Genomic DNA, 24,728 nt, shown 5'->3' on the forward strand with positions numbered 1-24,728 from the left:
TAGCAGCATTGTTGATGACAACCTGAAAGAAAATGTTAACACTTTGTTGAAAGATATTTAATGAACATATTATTTTAACTAAATGGTGTATAACCAACCACTTATGTTATGCCCAGTAGTAAAAAAAAAAACTTTTTGCTTGAACAAAAATAGAAATACTTCTTTATAAAAAGTATTCCACTGAAAATCATGTACTTAAAATATTACTAATGTAAAATTACATGAAAAATATACTTTAACTACTGAAAGAGACAGTGTTATACAACCCTGATTCCAAAAAGGACACTGTGCAAAACATGAATAAAAACCAGAATGCAATAATTTCCAAATAAACATTTTTTTCCATTCGGTAAAATCCTTTATACAATCATGTGTTCACAAAGTGATGAACCTCGCTCCATCCTCGCTTGTGAACCACTGAGCCTTTCCAGGATGCTCTTTTCATACCCAATCATGATACTATCACCTGTTACCAATCAACCTGTTTACCTGTGGAACGTGGAATGCCCCTCATGGTGGCTGCTTACAATCTGAAATGCAACAGTATTAATTTAACCCCATACCAGACCAGTACACATTAGCCTAAAATGCCTATCCAAGACATACACAGAGTAAACTGATAGCTGTTCTTGAAACATTTGTAGTACATTCATGTTTTGATCTCTAACACCCAACCTCTATCCACAGTAGTCAGAATCACTTTAAGTGCTGCTGACATTGAGTAAGACAAGTGTGGACACACAGAAGTAGATTGTTTTTTTGCAAATAGATGCCTGCAGATGAGGCATGGGACTTAAAACATGAAACATAATAGAACCACGGCATGAAGCCTTACCTTAGTCCAAGTTCAATACATACTAATAACAATATGACAGTACCTGAATATTTTTATGTTTTCTCTGATCGTATATCCAGGTGTCCTCCAAAAAGGCAATATATTCATATTAATGAAATACAAATTCTAGCTATCTATATTCATATTTAAGGTATGTCTGGTTGCTAAGCTTCATTTAGCAGATTGTGATTGGTCAAGTGAGATATCATTTGAAACCTCGTGCCCCTTTGATATGTTTGTGGAAGTTGTAAAAGGCAAAACATAATAAATGTTGATAAGCGATAGATGTCATGAGATGTCTGGCAGGATTGGAATGGAGAGCTGACTTTGCATCACTGAAACACATGTATGTAGCCTCAGTATGACCGTGATTAGATTATGGAACAATTGTATTTGGATCAGCTGCAAAATCTGTGCTAGCAGACCTACCATACAAGCTCAGGCTTTAAGATTATGTATAGGAGCAGTTAGGACTTTGCCAGTGTGTGCGATCCAGGTGGAAGCAGGCCAGATGCCGTGACGGATACGTCGGGAGGAACTGATGGCCAACTCCTGTGTCGGTCTAGAATTACTCAGAATTAAGCGCAGTAATAAGAATGCCGATTTAATCAGTGTGCACTGTAAAGACAGTATTCAGATTTTTACAGATGGATAAAAGGATTATCAAAGAAACGCAGCAGGGTCTGCAGTCTGGGAAACAAGAGAGCAGACAAACTAGCGAAAAACAGTCAAAAAAGGAATGGTTGAAGCCAATATTAAATTATCAAAATTAGAGGGGAAAGGCACAGTGTGGAGGAAAACAACTCAACAGTAGCAACAGCGTTGAGATAACAGTAGAAAAGGAGACATTTAAATTCAATACAAAACAGAGTGGGTATATTAAGAGTAGGGGGAGCAAGAGGAAAGAGCAAATCATACTAAGCAGGCCTTTGCAATCAGTATCAGGAGGCTGAGACTGTTGAGCATATTCTTATATCATGCAGGAAATTTACACTTGACAGACGAGAAATAATGGCACAGTTATGGAAAATGGAGCGGGTGAAGGACAATGTTAAAAGTATATTTTGACTGTGGGACAACGTGCAAGGAAGGACATGGATATCTCACTTTCTAAGGACAACTGGACTGGACAGGCATGCTGTTGTATCTCCCCTTAGAATTAATAAAGATGGAGAGTAAAACCAGAAGGTGGCAGTAATGCCAAATGGTGGATGTGAAACCTCAAAAAAGAAGAAGAAGAAGCAGGAGACCTGAGAAAACACAGAAGACAAGGAACAGCAGCACATCACCTGCTAATTTGAAAGGCGAAAACATCTTTCTGTGGATTTTTATCATGTTTTGGACTAAGTATTTTTACTGCAGTGGATCGTGTGGATCTTTGACGATGTTACACAGATCACAGAGAGGTGTAACAGGTGAGTTGCCCGCCCGCCCGCGGGCCGTAGGTGAGGGGTTCTAGCCTTAAATTTAGTTAACGCAGACAGGCTAACTTAAAAATGCCTGTAACAGGACTAAACATCATTAAAACTGAGTGGGAAAAGTCCTCAGCTTCGCTACATTGTGTTGCTCTGAGCCATTCAATAGCAGCCTTGTTTTCTCTTGTGTCTGTGCTATTTGTGCCTCCCTGTCGAAGCCTGTAGGAAACTCCATGGTGGCTCTTTAGAGCTAATTCGGTTTGTCCATTCTGGGCTACTGTAGAAACATGGTAGTGCAACATGGCTGACTCCATGGAAGAGGACAACAGCTGTTATTTTCAGGTAATTATACACCAATGAAAACATACTTATGATTATTAGCTTCCATTTCTGCTTTATTTTACCAGTGGTCCATTAACTAGTGTTTGTTCCCAGCTGTCTTCAGCGCAGCATCAGTTACCGAAATGTTACTCTTGCTAACTAGCTTTAGTTTAGCCTGCTCAAGATGCCAGATAGGAATATTTTTAACGCTGTTACTTTAAATTTCCTGAACTCATAACATAACAATATCAAGGCTCTCAGGGCTTTATCAGTTAAAATAAATGTAATGTAAGTGTGTCAAGACTAACATTGCACATTATGAGTCTTGATTTAGCCCACAATATGTTAGTTAAAGTAGTAAGCTTTGTTGCTGAGAGCGTGTGGACCATAATCAGCATAACGCACCAAGAAGTCAGCGACAGCAATTAGTATCATTACCCTGCTTAAGGGAAATCAACAGCAGAATTTAAACTCAACAAAGTAAATAAATGTAAACAGATTTTTTAAAAAACAACATTTATCCGTGAAGTAATGACCACCAAGTATGATTCACTCTAATTAGGTTGTGAGGTTATTGATGTGGGAGTACTGCTAACTTCCCATTTAATAAGCGTATATGCAGTCTGCAGCAGCTTAAGATGCTTGCATTTCTTTAACGTGCAAAACACAAGCATCAAGGCAGTATTTGTTGCTTTATATTAAGCAACTTAGAAAATATTCAGAAAACTTTTCAGGGTTGTTCACCCTCTTGTGCCTCCCTTCTTCTGTAGGTGCAGAAGCCATGCTGAAACGAGACAGACTTCAATGGGGATGGAAGATCATAAGGAGATCCACTACAGAGGCCGCTGGCTGCTGTATAACAGCAGATACGGTAAGTATCACAGTGATGTAACTCAAGAGGGCTGTTATGTAGTCTTTCCACTGTTAATGTGCAGCTATGCTGAAATATGAGAAGTCCTCACCGTTCTTTGTTACGACTGTTTCTGAAAACTCTAAAAGCACTTAAACCTCATTTATTAGCTTGATAAATGTTCAACACATCCCCTTAAATACGACCACCTACCCATTACAAAATAAAGTAGGGTTCGGATTTTGCAGTGTTCAGTTTAATTTGGTGATACAAGATTTTAAAAGTCAGAGGCAGGCTTGCATTGTCCTTGAACATAACGCTCGATTACTCAAATGTTGAGAGATATTTGATACAGCTGCGTCATGAAGCAGTTTACGCTTAAATATAGTAGGTACAGGTGAATCTCATACTGTAAGTGTAGATATGTAAAACACCAACAATATGAGGTATGGTGCCTGTTCTAACAGGTCTAAACTTACCAGTTAAATAGATATAACCGGTCTACAAGTTGGTGGCAAACTATAGAAGTGTTAAGTAGAGGAGGTGTCTCGACTTAATTTTTTAAATTTCCTAATTTTCTCCCTCATATGAGTCAGTATTAGTTTGACTCTTTAACAACAGGCAGAAACTTTGATGAGGTCTAGTGCTCATAAGTGAGAGGAACCTGAGAGAAATGTCAGGAAGTGAGCAGTGAACCTCTTCATGCTGCAATAATACACTTTCCTCACAAGGAGGCAGTGTTGCCCCTTTTTTCGTTTAGTTCAGGCTCAAACAGCGGAATGAACAGAGGCACAGAGGAACATGGTGCAAGAGCAACAGTTTATTGAAAAGATTGCACAAAACAAACTTCCTGTTCTCATTTGATCGAGTTTAAGAGATGATGCACAAGGCATTAATGTATTTAATGAGTATAATCATCTATTAAATGGCAGTTAGTCTTCACTTAAAAGCAATACTTAATTTGTGTGCGAGCCTTAAAATATAAGAGCATGTGAATGGTTTAACTTTTTTATTTGCCCAATTCTAATCTGAGGTTTATTGTAAAAAAAAGTGTAGTTGTCAAGTTGTGAAGCAGCAGGAAGAAGCAGCGATACCATAAAAAGCCACAACACCTCACTTTTTTAAACTAAACAAATCACATTCAGATTATGTTTTTTAGTCTTTCAGCTTTATCAAAGTAAATCATATTTTGATTAAATCTGTCTAAAGCAAACAGGTCGTCTTGATGCAGCAGTAGCAGCCCTAATTATCAGCCCTCCAATGACACACAAAGTGCAAATTCAAATGTTGCAATTTGATCAATCAGCCATTACGTTTATTTAATGCTGTTCCATCGTTGAATCGATCCAGCTTCTGTAGTCAGAAATCTTAGCAAAAGCATAGATCAGCGGGCCGCCTGAGTTTGGTTTGAAGCAGGAGGACACCACCCCGTATGCTTTTCCATCCTCGCAGACCAGTGGACCCCCAGAGTCTCCCTGGAGGTACATACACAGTTTACAGTGATTGCTTCAACAGTGAATGAAGTATCATTGCTGACCAACATTTGTTTGTGTTATGTTACGAAAATGTACGTACATTACGCGGCCCACTTTTATCCTGAGAGCAGTACGAGTGTTCCTTCGGACAACGCTTTTTGTCAATGAGTGTTATGTTGACCTCCATGAGTACGTCAGATGTGTGTTTAGGGTTCTTGTCTGTTATTCCCCAGCCGGAGACGATGCATGATGTAGGCAGAGAGTCATCAGTTTGGCCTGCGAGAGCAATGGGTTTCACATTGTTGCTGAAGTTTGCCTTGGAGCTCAACTTGAGGAAAAAGGAGAGTTAAAAATAGATTTAAAAGAGAGAAATGTCAATCTGCAGGATATTAGTGCTCCTCTTTATTAATGCATTCAATAGAGTGTTTGCTAGTAACGTAATGTGAAAAAGAATGGTGATTAAAAAAAGGCTAAACCAAATACACTTCTTTTTTTTCTCTTACCTTCAGAAGCATTATATCATTTACATATTTATTAGCATTGTAGTCTTTATGTGGAAATGCTTGTTTCACTGATACAGTCTGTATTTCCTCCGTTTTATGGACGTCGTGAACTCCCAGTGAGATTGTGTAGGACCTGAAATGACAAAATTAAGTGCAAGAAAGTTCTGTTGTTTTCTGCTAAGTTTCTGCACTCATAGAATAAAAATATCAAAAGATTTGATATTTATGTCACTATTCATAAAGCAATCAAAGAAACATCCTCGACATCAATCATCGCATTGCATTGTTAATTGAACTCTAAGTGCATGAGTCTAAGTGGTTCCCTTACTAAGGGGCCTCAGAAATCTCAGTTGATAAATATAAAGTGTGTTAAACTCACTCTGCTTGGCAGTGGGCTGCAGTCATCACAAAATCCTCATTCAGCAGGAAGCCATCACATTGTTTTGTTTTCTCGTTCTTTGTGTGCTGCTTCAACAGCACCATGTACGGCCTGCTATGTGCCACAGCCTCATGGCCTCCAAAGATCTCCCCTGTGTGAACTGAGAGCAGAAGTGCACACATTATACGCATGTAAACTAAAGTGACCACAGCCAATCTATCCTCAAATGTAGTTCCTCATGTACTGTGGATTAAGCCACATGGTATGCTACCCTGTGAGAACCAGTGAAGTATATAATGCCATGAAAGCTAAACTTACCTTGACCACCAAGAGTCAGCACGAGTATCAGTGTAACCAGGTTGCAGAGGATGAACATGTTGAGATCACAGTCCAGCTGAGCTACTGACAAGCGGTGGCACACATCACTGACAATTTCAGTCTTTTGAGGAGGAGGAGAAGGAGGAGGAAGTGTGTAGTGAGCATATGCGAACATGTGGCTTTGTACCACATTCACACCTCCGTCACCCCAGAACATGACAAAAGCTAGATTTTCATGGTCCAAGTCTTTTAATTAAGTATATGCATGGTGCATGTGGTTTACATACACAATACAGAATCACCTGAAACCTTGTTGATGATTTAGAAATTGAATGACAATGTGAGTGCTCATGCAAAAATTCACAATAATAATGTTCTTTGCAACAGGAAGAAAGTCGCATATCTGAAAACTTAACAAGCACTTATGGAAAGGCGTTTAAGAAACTAACAACCCCAATACTGCTTCAGATGAGTCAAGAGTGTATGACTCCAGACCATAGCCAACAGAGGGCAGAAAATGAATGAAAACTGCTTGATATTGCACGTTCCTACAGAAGGCAAACTCAGAATCCATCCAATATAAGTCGTATTCCACCAGTGAATTCAAATTAAAGACGCCAAACTGCGCATCTGCAGCCACACTATGCTCAGCCAGAGGACACAGAAGTGTTTATTTGGAGACTGTGTGAAACACAAACCTAAGGGATTTCTAGGCCACATGGTTTATGCATGCGAATAAAAATTGATCAAGCTTGGCAGGTGTTTCATGTGCTCTGGGGCTAAACACACTGAATGTTGTACAAGGCAAAGCCCACGTCATCATGTTCCGCGTCATGAGATCGACATCCATACCATTTATTGGGTGGTTTTGATGCATGTAACCAGCACAGTGGTTAGATTTAGGCTTTAATGTTTGCATACCAAGCAGTAATTTCTAACATTACCTGTAACCCCTCATGTTAATAATATAGTTTAACAAGGTAGTATTATATATAGTTAATGACCCACCCTTTGCCTGTAGAAATTATGCTGGCTACTGTTGGTGGTAGTTAGCTACTGTGGTTAGCCGGGCGTGCTAACATTTGCGTCTGATATTAGAGCAGATAAACCAACATCTTAATCTATTCCTTACACTTTTACTATTGTGTTTTTGATTTTTGGGCTGCTGTAATTATCTTTGCTAAGTTATATTTGGGCAGTCGACTGTCAATGCAGTGTTTATTTGTTTTGCTATTAATTCATCTATCTTTGACGCATCCTCTTTTTTTGGCCTGCACACGCTGCAAGCCTTCCATTCTTGATAGCACTTAATCAAAGTCTTTTCTATTTTTAATGCATCGTAAATATGAATCTTCTCGCAATCTCTGATTCCAGTTTACTCAGGGTCTTGCGTATCTAGATATTAGTTGGTCACATCCGTTGGAAATGCTGATGTGTTGTTGATCTTGTTTGAAACTAACAGGAAGTGCAGATTAATATCGCAAACCATTTCCGCTTCCTGCATTGTGAAACCGCCGTATATCCACCGTGGTTATCCCTCACACTTTGAGGTCTTATTTTCTGTTATATATGTTGAGAGGCCAGAATGGATCCCATGCACTTCACTTTCTTCACTAAGTAAAATCACACCATTGTATGCAAATGATTTATTTGGAATGGCAGGAAACACAGGGATTAAAAGATGGTTATGGACGGTAAAGGGATTGGATCAAATGTGATCGAGTGCAAAGAGATGTGAAGGGCTAAATTGCGATCAAATATGTCAGGAGGATGTTGATGAAACAAAACCAAAGCATGTCGCAACTTTTTCTGACTCTGTGACAAAAGATGATCCTGGTGAGACGCACAGTGGGCTGGTCTTGGGTTTAGAGTATGAGCGAGTCAGGAGTGGCATCGACCCGACTCGCATGCTGAGACTGGTTGTGTGCGGCGCTGTAAATTCGAAGCGTTGGGGGAAACCAAAGACTGCCGGCAGAAACGTGCATTCAAGTGTTGAGGCAGATAAATTGAGTGAGGTGGTTTGATGCCAGTCATGCACATTGGTTGTGTTGTTGCAGATGGAAGGCTAAGGAGATTATAGAGTGGCTGGAGTGAAATAGATGTTGGTAATCTGTGGCCTTTGGAGGTTCCTTTCCACAGAGATCCAGCCACCACCTAATGGTTGGATAAACCCCATATGGGTGAGTCTATTCAAACTCAGTTCAGACGGTGCTGAATAGCTGTCCTGACACAGTCAGTGCTGCCTTGGATGATTTAAGATGATCTGCTCTTTGTTTTCAGCCCACCTGAAGACAGTGCAGGTTATAGTCTGTGAAGAGCAGTTGTGTCACGGGGTCCTTTGGTTCTCTAGGGATGATAAAATCTCAATATACCTGCTGCTGTTTTGCTCCCCTTTTTGCATGCTTTAATTCGTTGTGTTTTAAAGGCAATCACACTTCCCACTTAACCATTTTTATCATCATCTCTGGAGCAGCATGGGGCTGATGGTGGCCAGGAGTTTAGGGCCTTCCTCCTTCCTCACTGTCTACACAAGTCTTTTTGGCATTGGTCCAGCTTTGCTAATTTACAAGAAGTGTAGATTATTCTATATATTATTAACCTTGTCTGAGTTGTAAAGCAGTAGACAATGATCTTTTTCTATTCCTCATTTTTTCTATGATACATGTTGAGGAGCTCTTCTGGAGCTCGTCTCCTGTACGAGCTGTAGCCTGAGCATCCCAGCAAGGCAAAGATGACCCCTCTCGTTTAGTCACCAAACAACCATGGCCGACAGGAATGCAATTGAAAACACATCTTCTGAGCTCATGGAAACCCTATGATTAGCTCTACAAAATGTGCTTGTATAACTGGAACGGGATGGCAGGCGCTGTTAGTGTCCACTCTAAACGTTGGCCTCTCTGTCAGAAATAGCTAAAAACGCAATTACATGGTCTGTTGAACAACAGGCACGTTTCAGCTCCGACTTCAAGTAGTGAGCCTCCTCGTGCTGCATCAATGCGCTTTCTTCACAGGGAGGCAGTGTTGTCTTTTTTGCTGAACAGAGGCACTGAGAGAACATGGTGTGAGAGCAACAGTTTATTAAAAAGATGGAACAAAACAAACTTACAGGATCCTGTTCCTCATTTGATTGAGTCCAAGAGATGATGCACAAAGCGGTGATGCATTTAATGAATATAATGTCATATTTAAGAGCAGGATGGCGTACAATATCTAATATCACATATATCGCATCTATTAAACACTATTAAGTGTACACTTCGTGATTTTAATGCATGTTTAATTTGTGTTAAGTCCAGCCTTAAAAAAAAAAACCTGTATGTGCTTAGTTTATATTTCTAATTTGTCTGACAATAAAGTTGCAAAAAAACAAAAAAAAAACATCTGTACCATAAAAAGCCACATCTCACTTTCTTAAATGAACCAAATCATTGATATACCTGCAAACAAAACATGTGTTCATTAAATCTGTTCAAAGCAAGCATGCCCAGAAGTCTTGTGATGGAGTCAGTCATGATAGAAGCATCAGTTTTCAGCTCTCCAATATTACACTACTGAACCAAACTACTGTGTAGTCAGATGATGTGAACTGATCAATCAAATGCTGCACGTATTGGATCTTTTTCAAGCATTTTTGACGATCAGATCGATCCAGCTTCTGTAGTCAGAAATCTTAGCGAAAGAATAGATCAGCGGGCCGCCTGAGTTTGGTTTGAAGCAGGAGGACACCACCCCGTATGCCTTTCCGTCCTCGCAGACCAGTGGACCCCCAGAGTCTCCCTGGAGACACATGCATAGTATACAGTGATTGCTTCAACAGTGAATGAAGTATCATTGCTGAACAACATTTGTTTGTCCATGTGTGTTACAAAAATGTGCGTACCTTACGCGGTCCAGTTTCTCCCTCAGAGCAGTACAAGTTGTCCTTAGCACACTGCTTATTGTCAATGAGTGTTACGTTGACCTCCATGAGTACGTCAGACATGAATTTACTATTCTTGTCTGTTATTCCCCAGCCGGAGACTATGCACGATTTAGGCAGAGAGTCATCAGCTTGGCCTGCGAGAGCAATGGGTTTCACATGGTTGCTGAAGTTTGCCTTGGAGCTCAACTTGAGGAACATACATGGTGAGATAAAAAAAAAAAAAAAAAAACAACAACAAATGTGAAGCTGAAATATCAATTCAAATTTCTCCAGTGGTCACATTTGCTTGTTTCTTGCTTAGTTGTTGTTCAGTTGTTTGCATGCATGTAGTATTTCAGACCTCAATTTGACTAATCATTTACAAGCATTTACAAATACCATTGTGAGAAACCAAGATTGGAAATAACAAAACACATTTTGCTATTAACTGTAAGGATTTTCTTACCTTAAGAAGCATTATGTCATTTCTGTAACCAGTTTCATTGTAGTCTTTATGTGGAAATGTCTGTTGCACAGACACACACTGTATTTCATTGTTGTTGTGGATATTGTGAACTCCTAGTTTGACTGTATAGGACCTGAAATGATAAAGTAAAGTGCAAAATTTAAAAAAAAATGAAATGATCCTTTTTTCTGTGAGAGCACTATAAAAAAAATATGAAGAGCCTGAAGCTCAGTTCACAAATGGATATCATTTTGTTGGAGCTTTTTAAATTAAAATGTCAATGCACGCGTCTCGGTTGTTGGGGTAAGATCCATGAACTGACTGTGCTTGGCAGTGGGCTGCGGTCATCACAAAATCCTCATTCAACAGGAAGCCGGCACAGTTTGTTTTTCTTCCATCCTGTTTGTGCAGGTCCAAAACCACCATGTACGGCCGACTATGTGCCACAGCCTCATGGCCTCCAAAGATTTGCCCTGCATGAACTGAGAAGCCAAAAATATATAACATATATATATATGTTTGTTTTTGTGTTTATGTCTCTCTCTCTCTCTCTCTCTCTCTATATATATATATATATATATATATATATATACACATACATACAGTATATACTGTATATAGATATGTCTATACATACATATACATACAAATATACATCCAAAATTAACATTGAACATTGATGTTGATGGCTTTTGAGCTTACTAATAAACCTAATATACCTAATAAATTGATTAGAATAAACAAATCCATCCTTGTGCATTGTATGTCCCACAGTGAATGTAGCTCCTCATCTGCCGCAGTCTCAATCAAATTCTATAACAACCTGCATGAAAAGGTTCACATAGCCGTAAAACATGCTGCTCAACTTACCACGGCCATCGAGAGTCAGTGCAAGTATCAGCGTAATCAGCTTCCAGTGGATGTGCATGGTGAGGTCGCAACACAGCTCAGCTACTGAACGCTGTTGCATACATCGCTGACAGTTTCAGCCTTTAAATGCTTCCTTGTTTCAGGGAGAGAGGGATGTGTTTATTAGTTTGCATATGCAAACAATGTGGCTTTGAACCACATCAATGTGGAGGACGCCTCTGTCAGCTCTACAGTTGTAGTATGAGTTTAAAAGTTTATACGATGAGTAATAGAGTAGATATGTTAATGATAATACATAATGTATAGAGTACGGTTACTCTGATAGTGAGGCTTTTCACTGAAAACTATTTGTTGTATAAATATCTGGCCTGGATTCCACCTTCCACCATCACATGAAATGCCACCACTCAATTATGTCCATGGTTGCAAGTTAACTCACAGTCGAGTCAAATGGTGCGAGCAAGAGCATAAATCAGACAAAGTAGCGAACTGTGATACTGTGTGATTTCATGATTTCTGCACCGATGCCTCTGTGGTAACATTCACACAGCCTTGAAGATCTCTGTTGGTATTTCATGTTCAAAGCCGTGGCTTTCTCAGAGGAGCCTCTGTGTCTGTCACACAGCCCCAAAGGTAACACTATTCTGATGTTATCACGTCATAAGACAGTGCATAAAAATAGGATTTGCTTGAAAGTGTGGTTCGTGGAACTTGAGGTGAAATGTGACCCCTGAGCTACCAGAGGAATGAAGAAGTCATTAGGATTCTGTCGGAGGGGAAAAGAGATCAGTCGACAGACTGCGTTTTCATAAACCCGCATTAAACTGTAGTGAAGGAATATTTCAGTCAGTCTGTTTCTTTTAAGCAAGGAGACACTATAATGATTTCTTTATTAGAAAACTGTATGTGTAGCGTAAATCAAATGCAATTCATAATGTCTCTTCATAGCTTGTGGGCTCTGCAGACGTATTCGTTTCAGTTTGGCGAAAATAAAGGAAAATACACTTGTAAACCAATGAGAGGTGACAGGGAAAAGCTGGATGCTAACTCAGAACAGCAACTTTGGACCAAACATGAATGAAGCTCCGTAACAGAAAGATACGAAGAGATTTGCGACACTGAAAATAACGGCGACTGTAACCTGTTGCCCAAGCCCGAAAGTATGCAGCTGACTGACCGCAGAGTGCAGATACGCCTGCTACATCGCTTCCTCAGTCTAGACTCAAGTATGTCCCTCTTATATCTTAGTCACAAACTTTATTGTAATTGTTTTGAATGATGCACAATAGAGATTTCATGTGTTGAAGAAGGGGGGAAAAAGAGGAGGTGGGGGAAGATGAGAAGGAAAAGAGAGAACAGGTTTTTTGGGGATGTGAGCTCCTGGAGTGCAGGGCAGTAATGGGAATTACAGAAGGAGATGCAGGGAGGAACTTGCCTGGTGGAACAGGGCCTTTACGGTTAGCCCGTCACTTTTATGGGGACCACGGGGCTGAGAGGACTGACTGGTTTAGTCATTGGACACAGCAACAAGGAAAGAGGGAATGTAATAACAGCCATGAAAAACCATCAATCACAGCGCAAATTACATGTTTATTAAGAAGAAAGGAAAATGGCAACAATAAAAGCCAACAGACAGAGAAACAGACATTCCTAGAGCAGTCCTGATAGATCAAACCCTGCTCTTAACGAATTCACATATGGGAGCAGAAGTTTACGACACTGACTGTGCTCGATCCTGATAGCAGCTGACTCATATCTGTGCCGCTCTTACACATGATTTTTTTTTTTTTTTTTTTGCACAAATACAGTCAGAGAGTCCATCAACTTTATGCTCACATCCCAATTTCTTTTTGTCCGCAAAAGGAGGGCAAGTCCCTCTGCGTAAACAGATTTATGTCCCCACAACACGAGTGACACACATCCACACGCTCATTTAGTTCAGCTCACCCTCTCAGACAGCAAAGATTCAGTGCTGCTGTCCTCACAAGTTGTACATTACGATGTACTCCACAGAACCACATTTAATCTGTTTGTTGACATTATTGCTCTTCAGTTGCTCAATACGACACCAACAGAACACTGATGATACGTCTCGCACCTGTTTCAATAATAAATAAAATAAATAAAATCCAAAGATTTTGAAGGATTTTTTAATGTTACAAGACTACTGTGCTTACTTGAGAGAGGAAATCCAGCACATGCATCTAAATATCTAATTTAAATATTAGATGACTGTGCAGCAGTAAGTCCTCTCTGAGTGCTTTCTGTATGGTGCTACATCTTACTTTGTTGAGTGAACATGATTTTCTGCATGTTTCTACTGAGTAACTTGACTTAAATCGGGAAATATCAGATTGACAAAAGGAAACAGCAGCCACATTGTGTTCAAGAGACTGCCAGCCAATGGATGGTTTCTATGTTTGATGCTACAGACACAACCAGTCAGCACTAAAAACAGTCCTGAGGTTTGACGTGGGCATTAATGTCTGAAATTCACACCAAAATTAAATTTTCCACAGGATCCCATCAGGCCTGTGACATGTCTCATCTCAAATTGCTACCTTTATCGCAGTCTTGATGTTGACAGTCATTTACGCTCCAACAGGAAACTTCAGAACAAACAGGGCACGTATGTGTGTGGTCACGAAGATCGTGATGCAATCAGTAATGAAAATTTCCCTTTTTACGATGTAGAGATTGAACGTGCAGCTGCATGTTCCTTTTTGCTGATGCATGCATGTACGCAACAATTCATATATCCTTTAACTGAAGGAGATCATTAAATCTAATACTTAATAACACATGTAACCATTAAAATACTTCTTACAATGACTCTATAACTCAGTACTTAATGCCTAATCAAGGCCTGCCTCTAGCTGATATAGTGCAGTAAAAGACTAGCAGGCAAACAGATGACAACGTCTCTTGAAGGTTTGCAATCAGACCTTCAGCCTCTTGTTTTAAGCCTGCATGAATAAAAATTCATGCATTCATTTTCAAGGTTTCGAGTCAGTATTTTCCCAGCTGGAAAGGTAATGCTACACCCAGAGAGAGTCTATACGAAGACAGAGAGTAGAAAGCATTCTCGGGTGCACCTGTGATTTCAATAAAAGATTTTTCTTCCGAGGCGGGCTTTGACTGTTTACACTCATAGTCAGATATGCACTCTTCAGATTAGCTCTCACAGACTTTGCATAATGAAAACCTCCAACAAACTGGAAGAGGATGTAGAATTTGGAAGCTATTTTTGATCTTGCAAGGAGCTTAATTGACCCAACATACTGTCAGTGAGTGTGTGTTTGGGCATAATGCAGCTTTTACCTGACTGACATGGTTCAAGTGCGCGAAAGCCTCATTTCACCCGACACTTTCATTTTATGCTAACGTAGCTGCGATTCGAAATGTATAGGAGGTTTATCCAAAATATCTATTTTGGAGAAAAAAGAACTCAAAATGACTAATATATTCAATAATAACCTGTGTTATTGTTATTGGGTATTGTTAGTGAACATGCCAATTTGGAATAAGTATTCATATATCATGTGCATGTGTGACAGAACTGTCGTGAACACAGGAAATGCATTTTTCTTATCGAAGTTTTCGTACTTCTGCTGTCTCCATGGCAAAGAAAACACTTTATGTGTACAGCCGTTGAAAGGATGTCTTGTGTGTATGTGTGCTGGACACATCAAATGAAGAACAGGAATTTAAGAAAGTTCACTTTCCCACCACAGACTCACATTTCCCCAAAAAGACTTGACTTGTGATGCAAGCGCTGGCTCCTCATCTGACAGACGGTCCTACCGCACAGGCCGAAGCTTCCGGAGATTAGAGCTCACGATTCAAATCTATGTCGTCTTACGTCGATTTATGTTGCTTCTGCTTGTTTGACAGCTTTCTGTCAAGAATGCGTAGTGATGTGTGTTATTCTCGAGCAGCAGATCTGCAGTGTGTGGTGATCGTTCGCTCCACATCTATGAGGCATCACGGAACGTGATTGATTTCCTGTCTGCGGTTTTCTACGCATATCACAGCTGACCAGCGGGGTTGTGCTAGCACCCGGTCACAATATTGACCTAAACAGTGAAAATATGAATAGGCAGACAGTCGATCACGACATGTAACTACCACGAGTGACTTCTCGCTAAAATCGAATCTCTACTCAGGCAACATTGCCAGCAAAAAGGAGAGCGAAAAGAGACAAATCTTTTGAATGAGCCTCGAACGACATAAATTATGTCAGCTCTATGGGTGTTTTTCTGTCCTGCTTGAGCCATTTCAATCCAAAAAACATATGGCGTCTATCCGCTTTCGACATGGGATTCATATTTAGATGTATCAGATTTAAACCAGTATAATAAGAGGATGGGAATTTTCCTCTTACCCCCTTTTCATTTGGTTGAAGAATGAAGCTTTCCTAACAAAACAGTTGGGCCTCATTTTGCAAGAAAAGTGACACCAGTGGCTCAAAGTTTTCATGTGTTTCGTTGTGCTATTCATCAGGCCTTTGAAGAGGACCTGTCAGAAATGAGGAAATTGAATAAACCCAGTTGTAATTACTAAAATAAACAGCATGTTCTCTTAAGACCTGCGTGCTGGCCTGTTTTTGTCTAGTCGCAGACTTAAGATTATTCACCTTCCACTACGCTCTGCTCCCACTAGTTGCTGTTGCTGTGCATGGAACATAAGTAGTTTATAGAAGCAGACTTATCACATCAGCACGGCTTTCTCCACTACTGCCCTCCATTTTATTAACTAGCTTACTGTAGTTTACCGATCAATAGGGAGAAGCACCCTCTGCTAGACAAGGCAGACTGCTTAACACGGTCTGCTGTGCTTACAGACTGTAAACCTTGACAGTTAGTTTTCCCACTTTCAAACTAGAATAAAATAAGAGGTGACAGCCTCGGTAGCTAGATGAGCTATCATTACACGTGGGCAGGATTTTCCAGTAAAGATTGTCCACAGTAAAGTCTGTGGAAATTTGCATGTCCATTGTATTGGGAGAAATCTCTGAGAAAAACAGGTTCTCACTCCAGCTGGTTGTTGGAAGTTGGCAACCCTGCACATGCAAAATGTCAGCATCCTCACCACTTTATGATCCGTGTGGAAGACAAAAACATTGTTCTTGCAGTGTAGAGCTACTTTGTTCTAGTATTACATGTATGATGATAAGTAAGCTCAGACTCTTATTTCATTCTGATATACCTGTTTAGCTGCTTAACCTTTACTCGGGCCAGCGGTGACCTTCCACTGAGCAGCTTCCAGGTGTGAATGTGTAACTGTAAGGTTGTGAATGTGTAACTGTGTGACTGTGATCAGGGTGAGCGTTGCTTTCAGTGAACCACTGCTGAATAAATACTATTACTACTACCACTACTAATACTACTACTAATACTAATACTAATACCACTACTAATACTACTAATACTAATAATAATAGTAATAATAATACAGCATTCTTGGACAATCAAGAGAGAGGTTGAATTTTTACTGCATAGTTAGTATTTTCAGTATTTTTTAACATTACAACAGAAAAAGGCGTATAGGACGAGCACTAACCATTGTGCTTGGTGAATGTCAGATAATGAATTTGGCTTGGGTTGCTGGGGTATAAACCCAGAAACATAAGCCTGCACCCTGGTAGAGGCTAGTAGCACCTGGTCAAACACACTGTCGCTCACATTCTTCACTTTTGTGCTTCTCTTTTGGGGTTTGGATGTTGGAAAAAAAAAAAAAGAAACTTTTTTCTACAGTACTGAGCCACCACTTCAACATGCAGCTAAATCTAAAGCTTGACAGGCCTGACATGCTTAATTACGGGGTTAAGCTACTATTGGAAATCACCATTTAGCAAAAGGTTAATTATGAAATAAGTATCTCATGAACACAGAACCACATATAAAGGATTTTTTTTTTTTTACGGTATGTGAAGCCTCTGTGAATCAAGAACTATAACACAGGGTGTCAACCACCCCTCTCTCCCATAAACACACAGATATGCATATATGCATGCATTCACAGAATACCTTTGCAGTGGGTCTCCTCATCAGTAGCACACAGATCCAGCGCTCTGACCAAAGAGAGCACCCCTGAACCAAAAAAAAACGCATCGGTCAAACAGTGTGGAAACAAAAACAGACCTTTGAAAGGGTGCTGCATATGTTTTCTTTGTGGTGCAAAAGAGGTCTGTGAGTAGGCAACATAAGACTAATACATCAGTCCTTTTCACGGAGGGCAAACTAGGGGTCAGATAGGAACGGTAAGCCGATATTTAGACATTCCCATTAGCCCCGGTATGGCTGAGGGAAATGAGCGAAGTGCCAGATGTGCAAGTTAGAACGAGTTTGGTCTGACAATGTCATATTGGGTCACGGTATCAACTGAAACCTGTTGAGCTCAGGACAGGATCAATTTCTATTTTTGTGATGGATCATGAGCAGATTTTCTTTTCTAATTGTTTCGTAAGAAAGGTGGACGTGGAAAAGTCATCATTACTGTAAGAAAAACAGGAAAAGGCTCACTGGCGTGCACTTCGCTTTCCTTTTTCTTTTCATATTCGGTGTGTGCATATGAATGTAATGCACGCAAACTGAGTTGGGTGTGTTCAACTTGACATTAAAAAAGTTCCCACGATGCTAAGAGTGTTATTTTCATTTATCTGATGGAGATATGAATCAGACCACACTCCTGAACTTCTCCTCTACTTGAGGCGTCTTCACTGCGTTTTTCTATGTGGAGATTTTAAAAAGATATTTACGATTTCTGAGAAATTTCTACCATTATCTGTTTGTGCAAAGCAGGAATATCTGCAATGCAGCGTGGATGCCTTTTATCCAGGCCAAGCTTCGCAATGTCCAATTCCCCAGAGCTCACTTTTACACAGGAAACCTTGAATAGATTGGTCCCACCAGATGGAAAAGGACGCTGGTATTCTGGGTATTTGGCAGTCAGTGGGGGAAGTAAAGGCAAGTATTTGGAGGTATTTGGACACATAGTGGACAGACGGGAGGCGGATAAAGAGGATGAGAGTGAGAACAATAGAGTGTGTATCTGTAGAGTGGCCTGCCTCGGGGTGGAAGAAGAGTCAGACAGTCTGTGTTTGTCATTAAATGAGAATTTTCAGTGCAGAAACCAGATGAGCGCTTCTTATCTGATGATTCCTGACAGCTGTGATCAGACAGGAGGCTGATCACCGTGTTTGTGTGCACACACACGATGTGATTATATTGTAAGAGTCCCGTGTGTGGACATGCTATGCGTGTCCTTTCATGTGTTGTTTTTGTAGTGATAATGGGAAAGGGCTCATTTTCTCCTTAAGACCACCCGCGATTCCACAAATGTGCTCTCTGATTTCCTCTGTTTGACTGAAGGTCAAAGTTACAACAATAACACTCACCACTGCAGTCCACTGCCAAGACTTACAACAGTCAGAGTCATTTAATTGCTGAGCTGTGATTAATTCATGTGGCCTCGTGCCAGAATATTTGTATTTTTTTGTTCGGCTTTGTTGTGCTGTAATACACCAAAGCCAGCATGCCCCTTTTATGCATGATGTAACAGTTGAGTACTGAACATCAGCAGTTCAGTCACTCACTTAATAGCTGCTATTTTTCACTGCCACATCTGCTGTTTACTGACCTAGCTCCGGGTCCATTTGGCTGGTTAAATTAGAAAAAAATAACAAAGGAAAAGACAGATGATTTAACAGGAAGGAGAATGAGGAGATGGTGAAGTAGAACTTTGAGCTGATGGAGATAGCGATGATGGGATGGGATAGCTGAGATGATGGGGGTGACTGTTCCAGTAAGTGTCTCATTCCCAATCGTCCAGAGCAGGGAGGCTGTAGTCTCCCACAGTACAAAACTGAAACACATATTAATGATTGCATGATTATCAACCACTTCTTTCAGTCTCTTTGGAGTGAAATACAATTCCTGATTTTCAGGATTGTTTACTTTCTGAAGGTAAAAGCATTCACCATTGACTGTCTGCACATTATGTTGTAGGTTGGAGAAGTCAGTCACTACTGATATTTTGCGTTTTAGTCAGGTAATCAGATGAGTACCAGGAGAAGGTGTTTGGTACTGACCCCATACATACCGTGGTCTAAACGCAATCTTCCTCACTGTTCTCCTCGGTGTCTCCCTCTCTGTCCTCCACTTCAGCTTCCTGCATGGTAGATGATGAAGATGCACCTCACGGCCCCTTGTTGAGCCTGCTATTTGCTGTCCACAGGTCCATCCATTCACAACCCTCAACCCTGTCTTGTTCCAGTCAGCATCGGCATTAGAAACAGTGTGTGGCCCTCACCAAGAAAGCAAAAGTGTGAACTTTCCAATGGCCACTGTGAGTTCATCTTTACATTCTCCAGTGGTCAGCTTTTCCTTCTGAAACCTTGGATGTCTTCAAAATGTTGCCAATGTCAAGCATGTGCAGAGATGCTGCAGGTCACTGTTACCACTTGTAGCCAGCTGCACTTAAATTCTGGTGATAGTCTATGTTTCATGCCTCCATGCAGAACATCTGATATTGTGAAAATTCTCTGGATTCACAAAGAATATAACAGCTTCTTCAGCATGGCAGTATTTTTTGCTCCACATTTCCGTTAAAAAAAAAAAAAAAAAAGAGACAGCTGTGGCTTGACAATGGAACAATTAAATGTGTCACAGTAAGGAACCTTGCCATCAGCAAGGGAATCCCCTACCATAACCAGTTGCCATAGTTTTTGGTAAAATGACATCGCAAATACCAACGGCCAACTTTGCCATCCAGTCATCCCAGCCCGCGTCATGGAAGAGCTTCACAAGCCCATCTGTTATGGACTGCGGAGTTCAGTCAGCCCAAGGAAGTCCAAGGTGACTTCATTGTTGGTCACAGTCTCGATATAAACCTGCTCGGTTTTTGTGATTTCCTTCATCCATCAAAGAGATGGTTTGTCAGCAATAGGTTGTGCTCCTTACTCTTTTGGTGTTTATCAAATAAGGGATGATTGAAATTCTTTGAGCCTGGATAAAACGTGCCTGTTTTGCGTGCTAGATAAGGATGTGAATGACATGTCTTGCATCTAATTTCGGTGGGCTCCTCATCAGTTTCAAGTCACGGCACATTTTGGAGCCTTCTGCTCAGGTTTGGGCTTGTGACCTGTTGTTTTTTGGACATCTCACAGAGGCTTACTTGGGTCTTAATTGGGTCAAATGTGTAGACAAGAAATGTGTATTAATGACCAATAAGGCTGCGTTTTGAAACGTAGGTTCTGCATTTCTGATTTTTGTCATGCATGCGTACCTGTGCAGCGGCTGCTTTTACAGGTCATTGTTGCACGAGACTATGCAACAATGCTGACTGGCTTGACTTTATCATCAGTCTGTCTGTTGTATGCTTTCTCCTGGAACTCCATGTTGATGTGTCAAAGCACAATGTACAAAATACTAGTTTGCATTTGCAGATTTTTTAAATTTATGGCTGAAATAAAATGCTGCATGTACTCTACCAATCCGAAATGTTCAACGCTGCAAGCCCCAATCCCAAAGTTCCTAGTTTTGGAAACTATTAACCCCTCTTTGGGGGGGGTAAAATGCTATCCCTGGAACATAATTTAGATCCTGGTCCCTGCAGTGGAAACACTCTTAAGAGTTCCTCTAAAGGTTCCCTGGGGAACGTTCCTGCAGTGGAAATGCATGTTTTGTTCATGAACTCTATGAACTTTAACTAGTAAGAGTAAAAGTATAAAGAAATGATACATATGACACTTTGTAAGGGGAGATCTAAGTATTATTTCATCTGTAATACAGCGCATAGTCATTCAATGAGTATGCTCATATTGGTGCACATTATTTTGATGCAGAAAAGCCTCGTCCACAGGATTAGAGCACTATATCCTTTGGAAAGAGACATTGTTTTGCCTTGTACTTCTTTAGTTTCACATGCTTCAAGGATGAACACTGGCCTGTTCTGCCACGGTGATTCATGTCTGGCTTTCATATTACAGGCCACTCGTGATCTTGGAAAACAAATTGTGAAATAAGGCAGGGCATAGCTGTGGGGAATTTATCATTCTGAAATGCTCTCAGAAAATCTGAAGTGGTGGCTTGTCACTATTTGTCACACACAGAGCTGTAACACTTTCTAATCACTGTGGGACGTTTGACTCAGTAAGGCTGCTGCACAGTTCTTCAGTATTCTGAAAAAAAATAACGAGGTCAAAATATTGATCAAAAAAGTTAGCTTCCCACCACTTCTGCAGAAGTGTTTTAGCTGCACAAGCAGTATAACCTGTGGAAAAGAAGAGTAAGCAGTCAGGATTGAGGGATGGTATTTGGAGCAAAACAGACGGCTTGAATTCACCTCTTTAAAAAATATTCATAGCTGCAGTTTCAAACGACTATGTGCAATAAGTACAGATTCAGCAAACCCATACGAGAAATCATTTTTAACTTGGAGGAAGTGGAAATTTCATATTATCCCCATTTGTTGAAATCATTTAAGTCTTTTACTCATTTGTTCTTCTTTTCCATTCTTCCGCCAATCAAACAAGTAAAACTAAAGAAGTAAAAGAATGAGTATGTACCAGGGCATGTAATGAGGTCATGTTAAGTGACTTAGGAAAATAACATTTATATTACTTGTATCGCTTACTTGTATTGTATTCCCTCTAACTTCATTGTGTCTTCTGCACCCTTGTTGCAGCCATGGCCTAATAATTGGTTGCAACCGATGAGAGAGAGATGTGAGACCCAGAAACTGAAAGCAGTCTATATCAAAACATGACACGGTGACTTCTGTTTGTGCATCTACTTTGAAGTTTACGAGAAGTACAGATTAATATCATGAACCACATCCTCTGCCTGAGTCGTGATAGAGCAGAACATCACAAATTCGTTATCTCTCATTTTTGAGAGCTTATATCCGGTGACATGTTCAGGGGCCAGAATGACCCCATTCCCTTGAGTTGCTTATGGAAATATTAAATTGGACAATCACTGGACCTTTGTCCGCCCAGATCTTTGACTGGAAAGACACTCAGCACCTAATGAAATGTTCCACTGTGACTGTAATGCTCCTAGCTCACACTCAAAGAGAACTCAGTAATACTGAAGGATTCCCTGGGCAATAAACAGGTTATTCCAACCTATAGCCCCTGCCCTGACCTAGTTTTTAGCAAGTGCAATTTATTATATTTGCCTAAACTGAAGTGAAATATAGGAACATGTGGAAGACCAGAGGTGTCTGAGGTCAGGGGAGATTCAGCCCCAGATGTTGGTGAAATGTGGTAACACAAAGCTGCACCTCATCTCTGCATTGCACAGCTGCAACGAGCGATGGGCCATTCAGTCAGTGGAAAGTGTTTTGGGTATATGCTCCGTTTGATTATCAAGAGTCAACCGCAAAGATGAGGGCCTTAAGGCGGTAATTTCTTGTGGTAATCAGTTGGTAGAAAGTGGTTTGGTTATATGCTCTGCTTAATTATCTAGAATCCTCTGCAAACATGAGCGCCTTAAGGTGGTAATTATTAGCCGGCATGCCCCCTAGCACCCCTTGTAAAAGGATCCTTTGTTAAATACAGTTTGAAGACCTTTATTTTTTCAGTTGGTATTGTAGTTTTTTATATTTGCAATGTGTGTCTTAGATGAATTGTGCATAATGAAATTACCTGTTACTGGTTAGTATCTGGGGCTTGATGTAAAATATAATGAAGGTGCCATGTGGAGATGTGTGAGGTGCACAGTACACATAGAGTGGACAGAACAGGGATCAGGGGTCCACACCTCTTTTTTTCCTCCCTCTCTAGTGGGTTAATCCAGCTATGTTCAAAATACATGTGGTGTTTTTTTTCCACTTGATTTAAATGTACTTTTCAAATCGTGTATCTGTAGGAATTGGACCCAGCGGACAAGGCGAGGATTTGTCAGCAGCACTGAGTTATCTGGTGCAACTTTATTTCTCAATGAGTCCTCGGGGTAACGTGAGATGCACTTCTGTGATCTTTGCAGTGACAGACTGTTCTTTCTTTCAGCACCACCACCACACCAAGATGTGGGCGATACGACTTTGCAGACTGCAAAATTGTGCCGTTCCCAAAGAGAACATGAATACACATTGAATAGTTGCAGATGCATTTTGTGATAAAGCAACACAGGAAAGCATGTGTGGTTAAATGTTTGTTAATTATAGAGCTGCTGCTGTTGTCAGTTACTGCTGATCATTTTTAAAAACATTTATATTTTTACAATCGCTCAACAAAACTGGTCACACCATACACATTCTGTCCACAACCTTGAGCTAGCCTAGCATTAAATTAGCCTTGATTAGCAGGTGGCCGTTATATGTATCAGTGAAACCAGTGCTTAATGATTATGCAGATATCTGTCAGCAATAGGTCCATGTATGTGTACACATACTTGGCCAATAAAGCTGATTCTGAATCTAGCAAATAATCACTTATGATTGAACTGGTCATCATAGTTTCCATAATGTTAATATATGCTGCAGTATAATGCACAAATCCTATGATCACCTATAATTTCCTTGATAGAGACAAATGCTGCTATTTTAAACATAAAATGTTCGACAAAACCAAACTACCATTTCCAATGTCGACAATGGAAATCTTTTACTTCTAACTTTACTTCAAAGAGCAGTCTTATACTGCACTACCTTTGATTCATGATCCATTCTAGAGTCTTTCTATGAGAATTATCTGTAGATAAAAGCAGCTAAAACAACGAGGGGGACTGCTTTCAGCCCTCTGCTGTCTCTCACAAGCTGCACCAAGAAGGCAGGACAGCTTGTATGTTGCCTCAGAGGCCAAATCTGTCCAATAAGTCCCACAAGCTTAAATGCTGTGAGTACACAACAATAACTGAAGGTGACTCATATGAGCATTTTAATATTTTCATCTGGATTTTGGCAGTGTGACAGTTAGAAAACACACTTAAGTGTTTGAGTAAAACTGAAACTTCCAAGAACCAAAATACCGTTTGGAGAGTTAAAGTCAATTCATCGGAAATGTTTCATCATCCCTATATGATGCTACGCAAAAATAGCATCTCTATATGTGTAAGCATATAAAGTACAGTATGTGTCTGTACACAGTCTCCCTGAAGATGAGAAACAGCTAACATGCTGAGTTTGACTCCATTAGACCTTTGTTTCTAAATGTTCACTTTCCCAGATGGACGGGTCCCCCTTTACGAACTGATCCCTCCTCCAGGAGTCCTGTCTGCTCTCATCCCCGCTGAGGCGGCCCGGCTGCGGAGGCTATTGGAGCGAGTGCTGTGATGTGGTTAGAAGCTGGTGGCCAACGCAGATTACATCTTTCCTTTCATGGTCTGTCACATGGCCCTTTGTAAAGCTAAGCTTTCTGTTCTTAAATCTTTACATTTGACGTGACCA

General features: G+C 40.4%; 2 protein-coding genes and 1 long non-coding RNA gene across 3 annotated transcripts; 1 reads left to right on the top strand and 2 right to left on the bottom strand.

Annotated features, from left to right (window-relative positions):
• Positions 1–2,100: 2,100 nt before the first annotated feature.
• LOC121605236 lies at positions 2,101–3,442 on the top strand. The gene is made up of 3 exons (XR_006006788.1): positions 2,101–2,250; positions 2,469–2,592; positions 3,342–3,442. It is a non-coding gene; the product is annotated as an uncharacterized LOC121605236 (long non-coding RNA).
• A 779-nt stretch (positions 3,443–4,221) lies between these two features.
• On the bottom strand, positions 4,222–6,215 carry LOC121605235 (granzyme B-like). The gene is made up of 5 exons (XM_041935073.1): positions 6,097–6,215; positions 5,779–5,938; positions 5,400–5,532; positions 4,997–5,224; positions 4,222–4,896 (listed from the first exon to the last, which is right to left on the bottom strand). Exons 1-5 carry the CDS (start codon positions 6,152–6,154, stop codon positions 4,741–4,743), a joined length of 735 nt encoding a protein of 244 aa, XP_041791007.1. The 5' UTR covers positions 6,155–6,215; the 3' UTR covers positions 4,222–4,740.
• A 2,943-nt stretch (positions 6,216–9,158) lies between these two features.
• On the bottom strand, positions 9,159–11,446 carry si:ch211-212d10.1 (granzyme B(G,H)). Its single transcript, XM_041935072.1, has 5 exons — positions 11,334–11,446; positions 10,786–10,945; positions 10,464–10,596; positions 9,977–10,204; positions 9,159–9,873 (listed from the first exon to the last, which is right to left on the bottom strand). Exons 1-5 carry the CDS (start codon positions 11,431–11,433, stop codon positions 9,718–9,720), a joined length of 777 nt encoding a protein of 258 aa, XP_041791006.1. The 5' UTR covers positions 11,434–11,446; the 3' UTR covers positions 9,159–9,717.
• Positions 11,447–24,728: the final 13,282 nt, after the last annotated feature.

This window comes from Chelmon rostratus, chromosome 4 (genome assembly GCF_017976325.1).
Source record: "Chelmon rostratus isolate fCheRos1 chromosome 4, fCheRos1.pri, whole genome shotgun sequence".
NCBI classification, from domain to species: domain Eukaryota; kingdom Metazoa; phylum Chordata; class Actinopteri; order Chaetodontiformes; family Chaetodontidae; genus Chelmon; species Chelmon rostratus.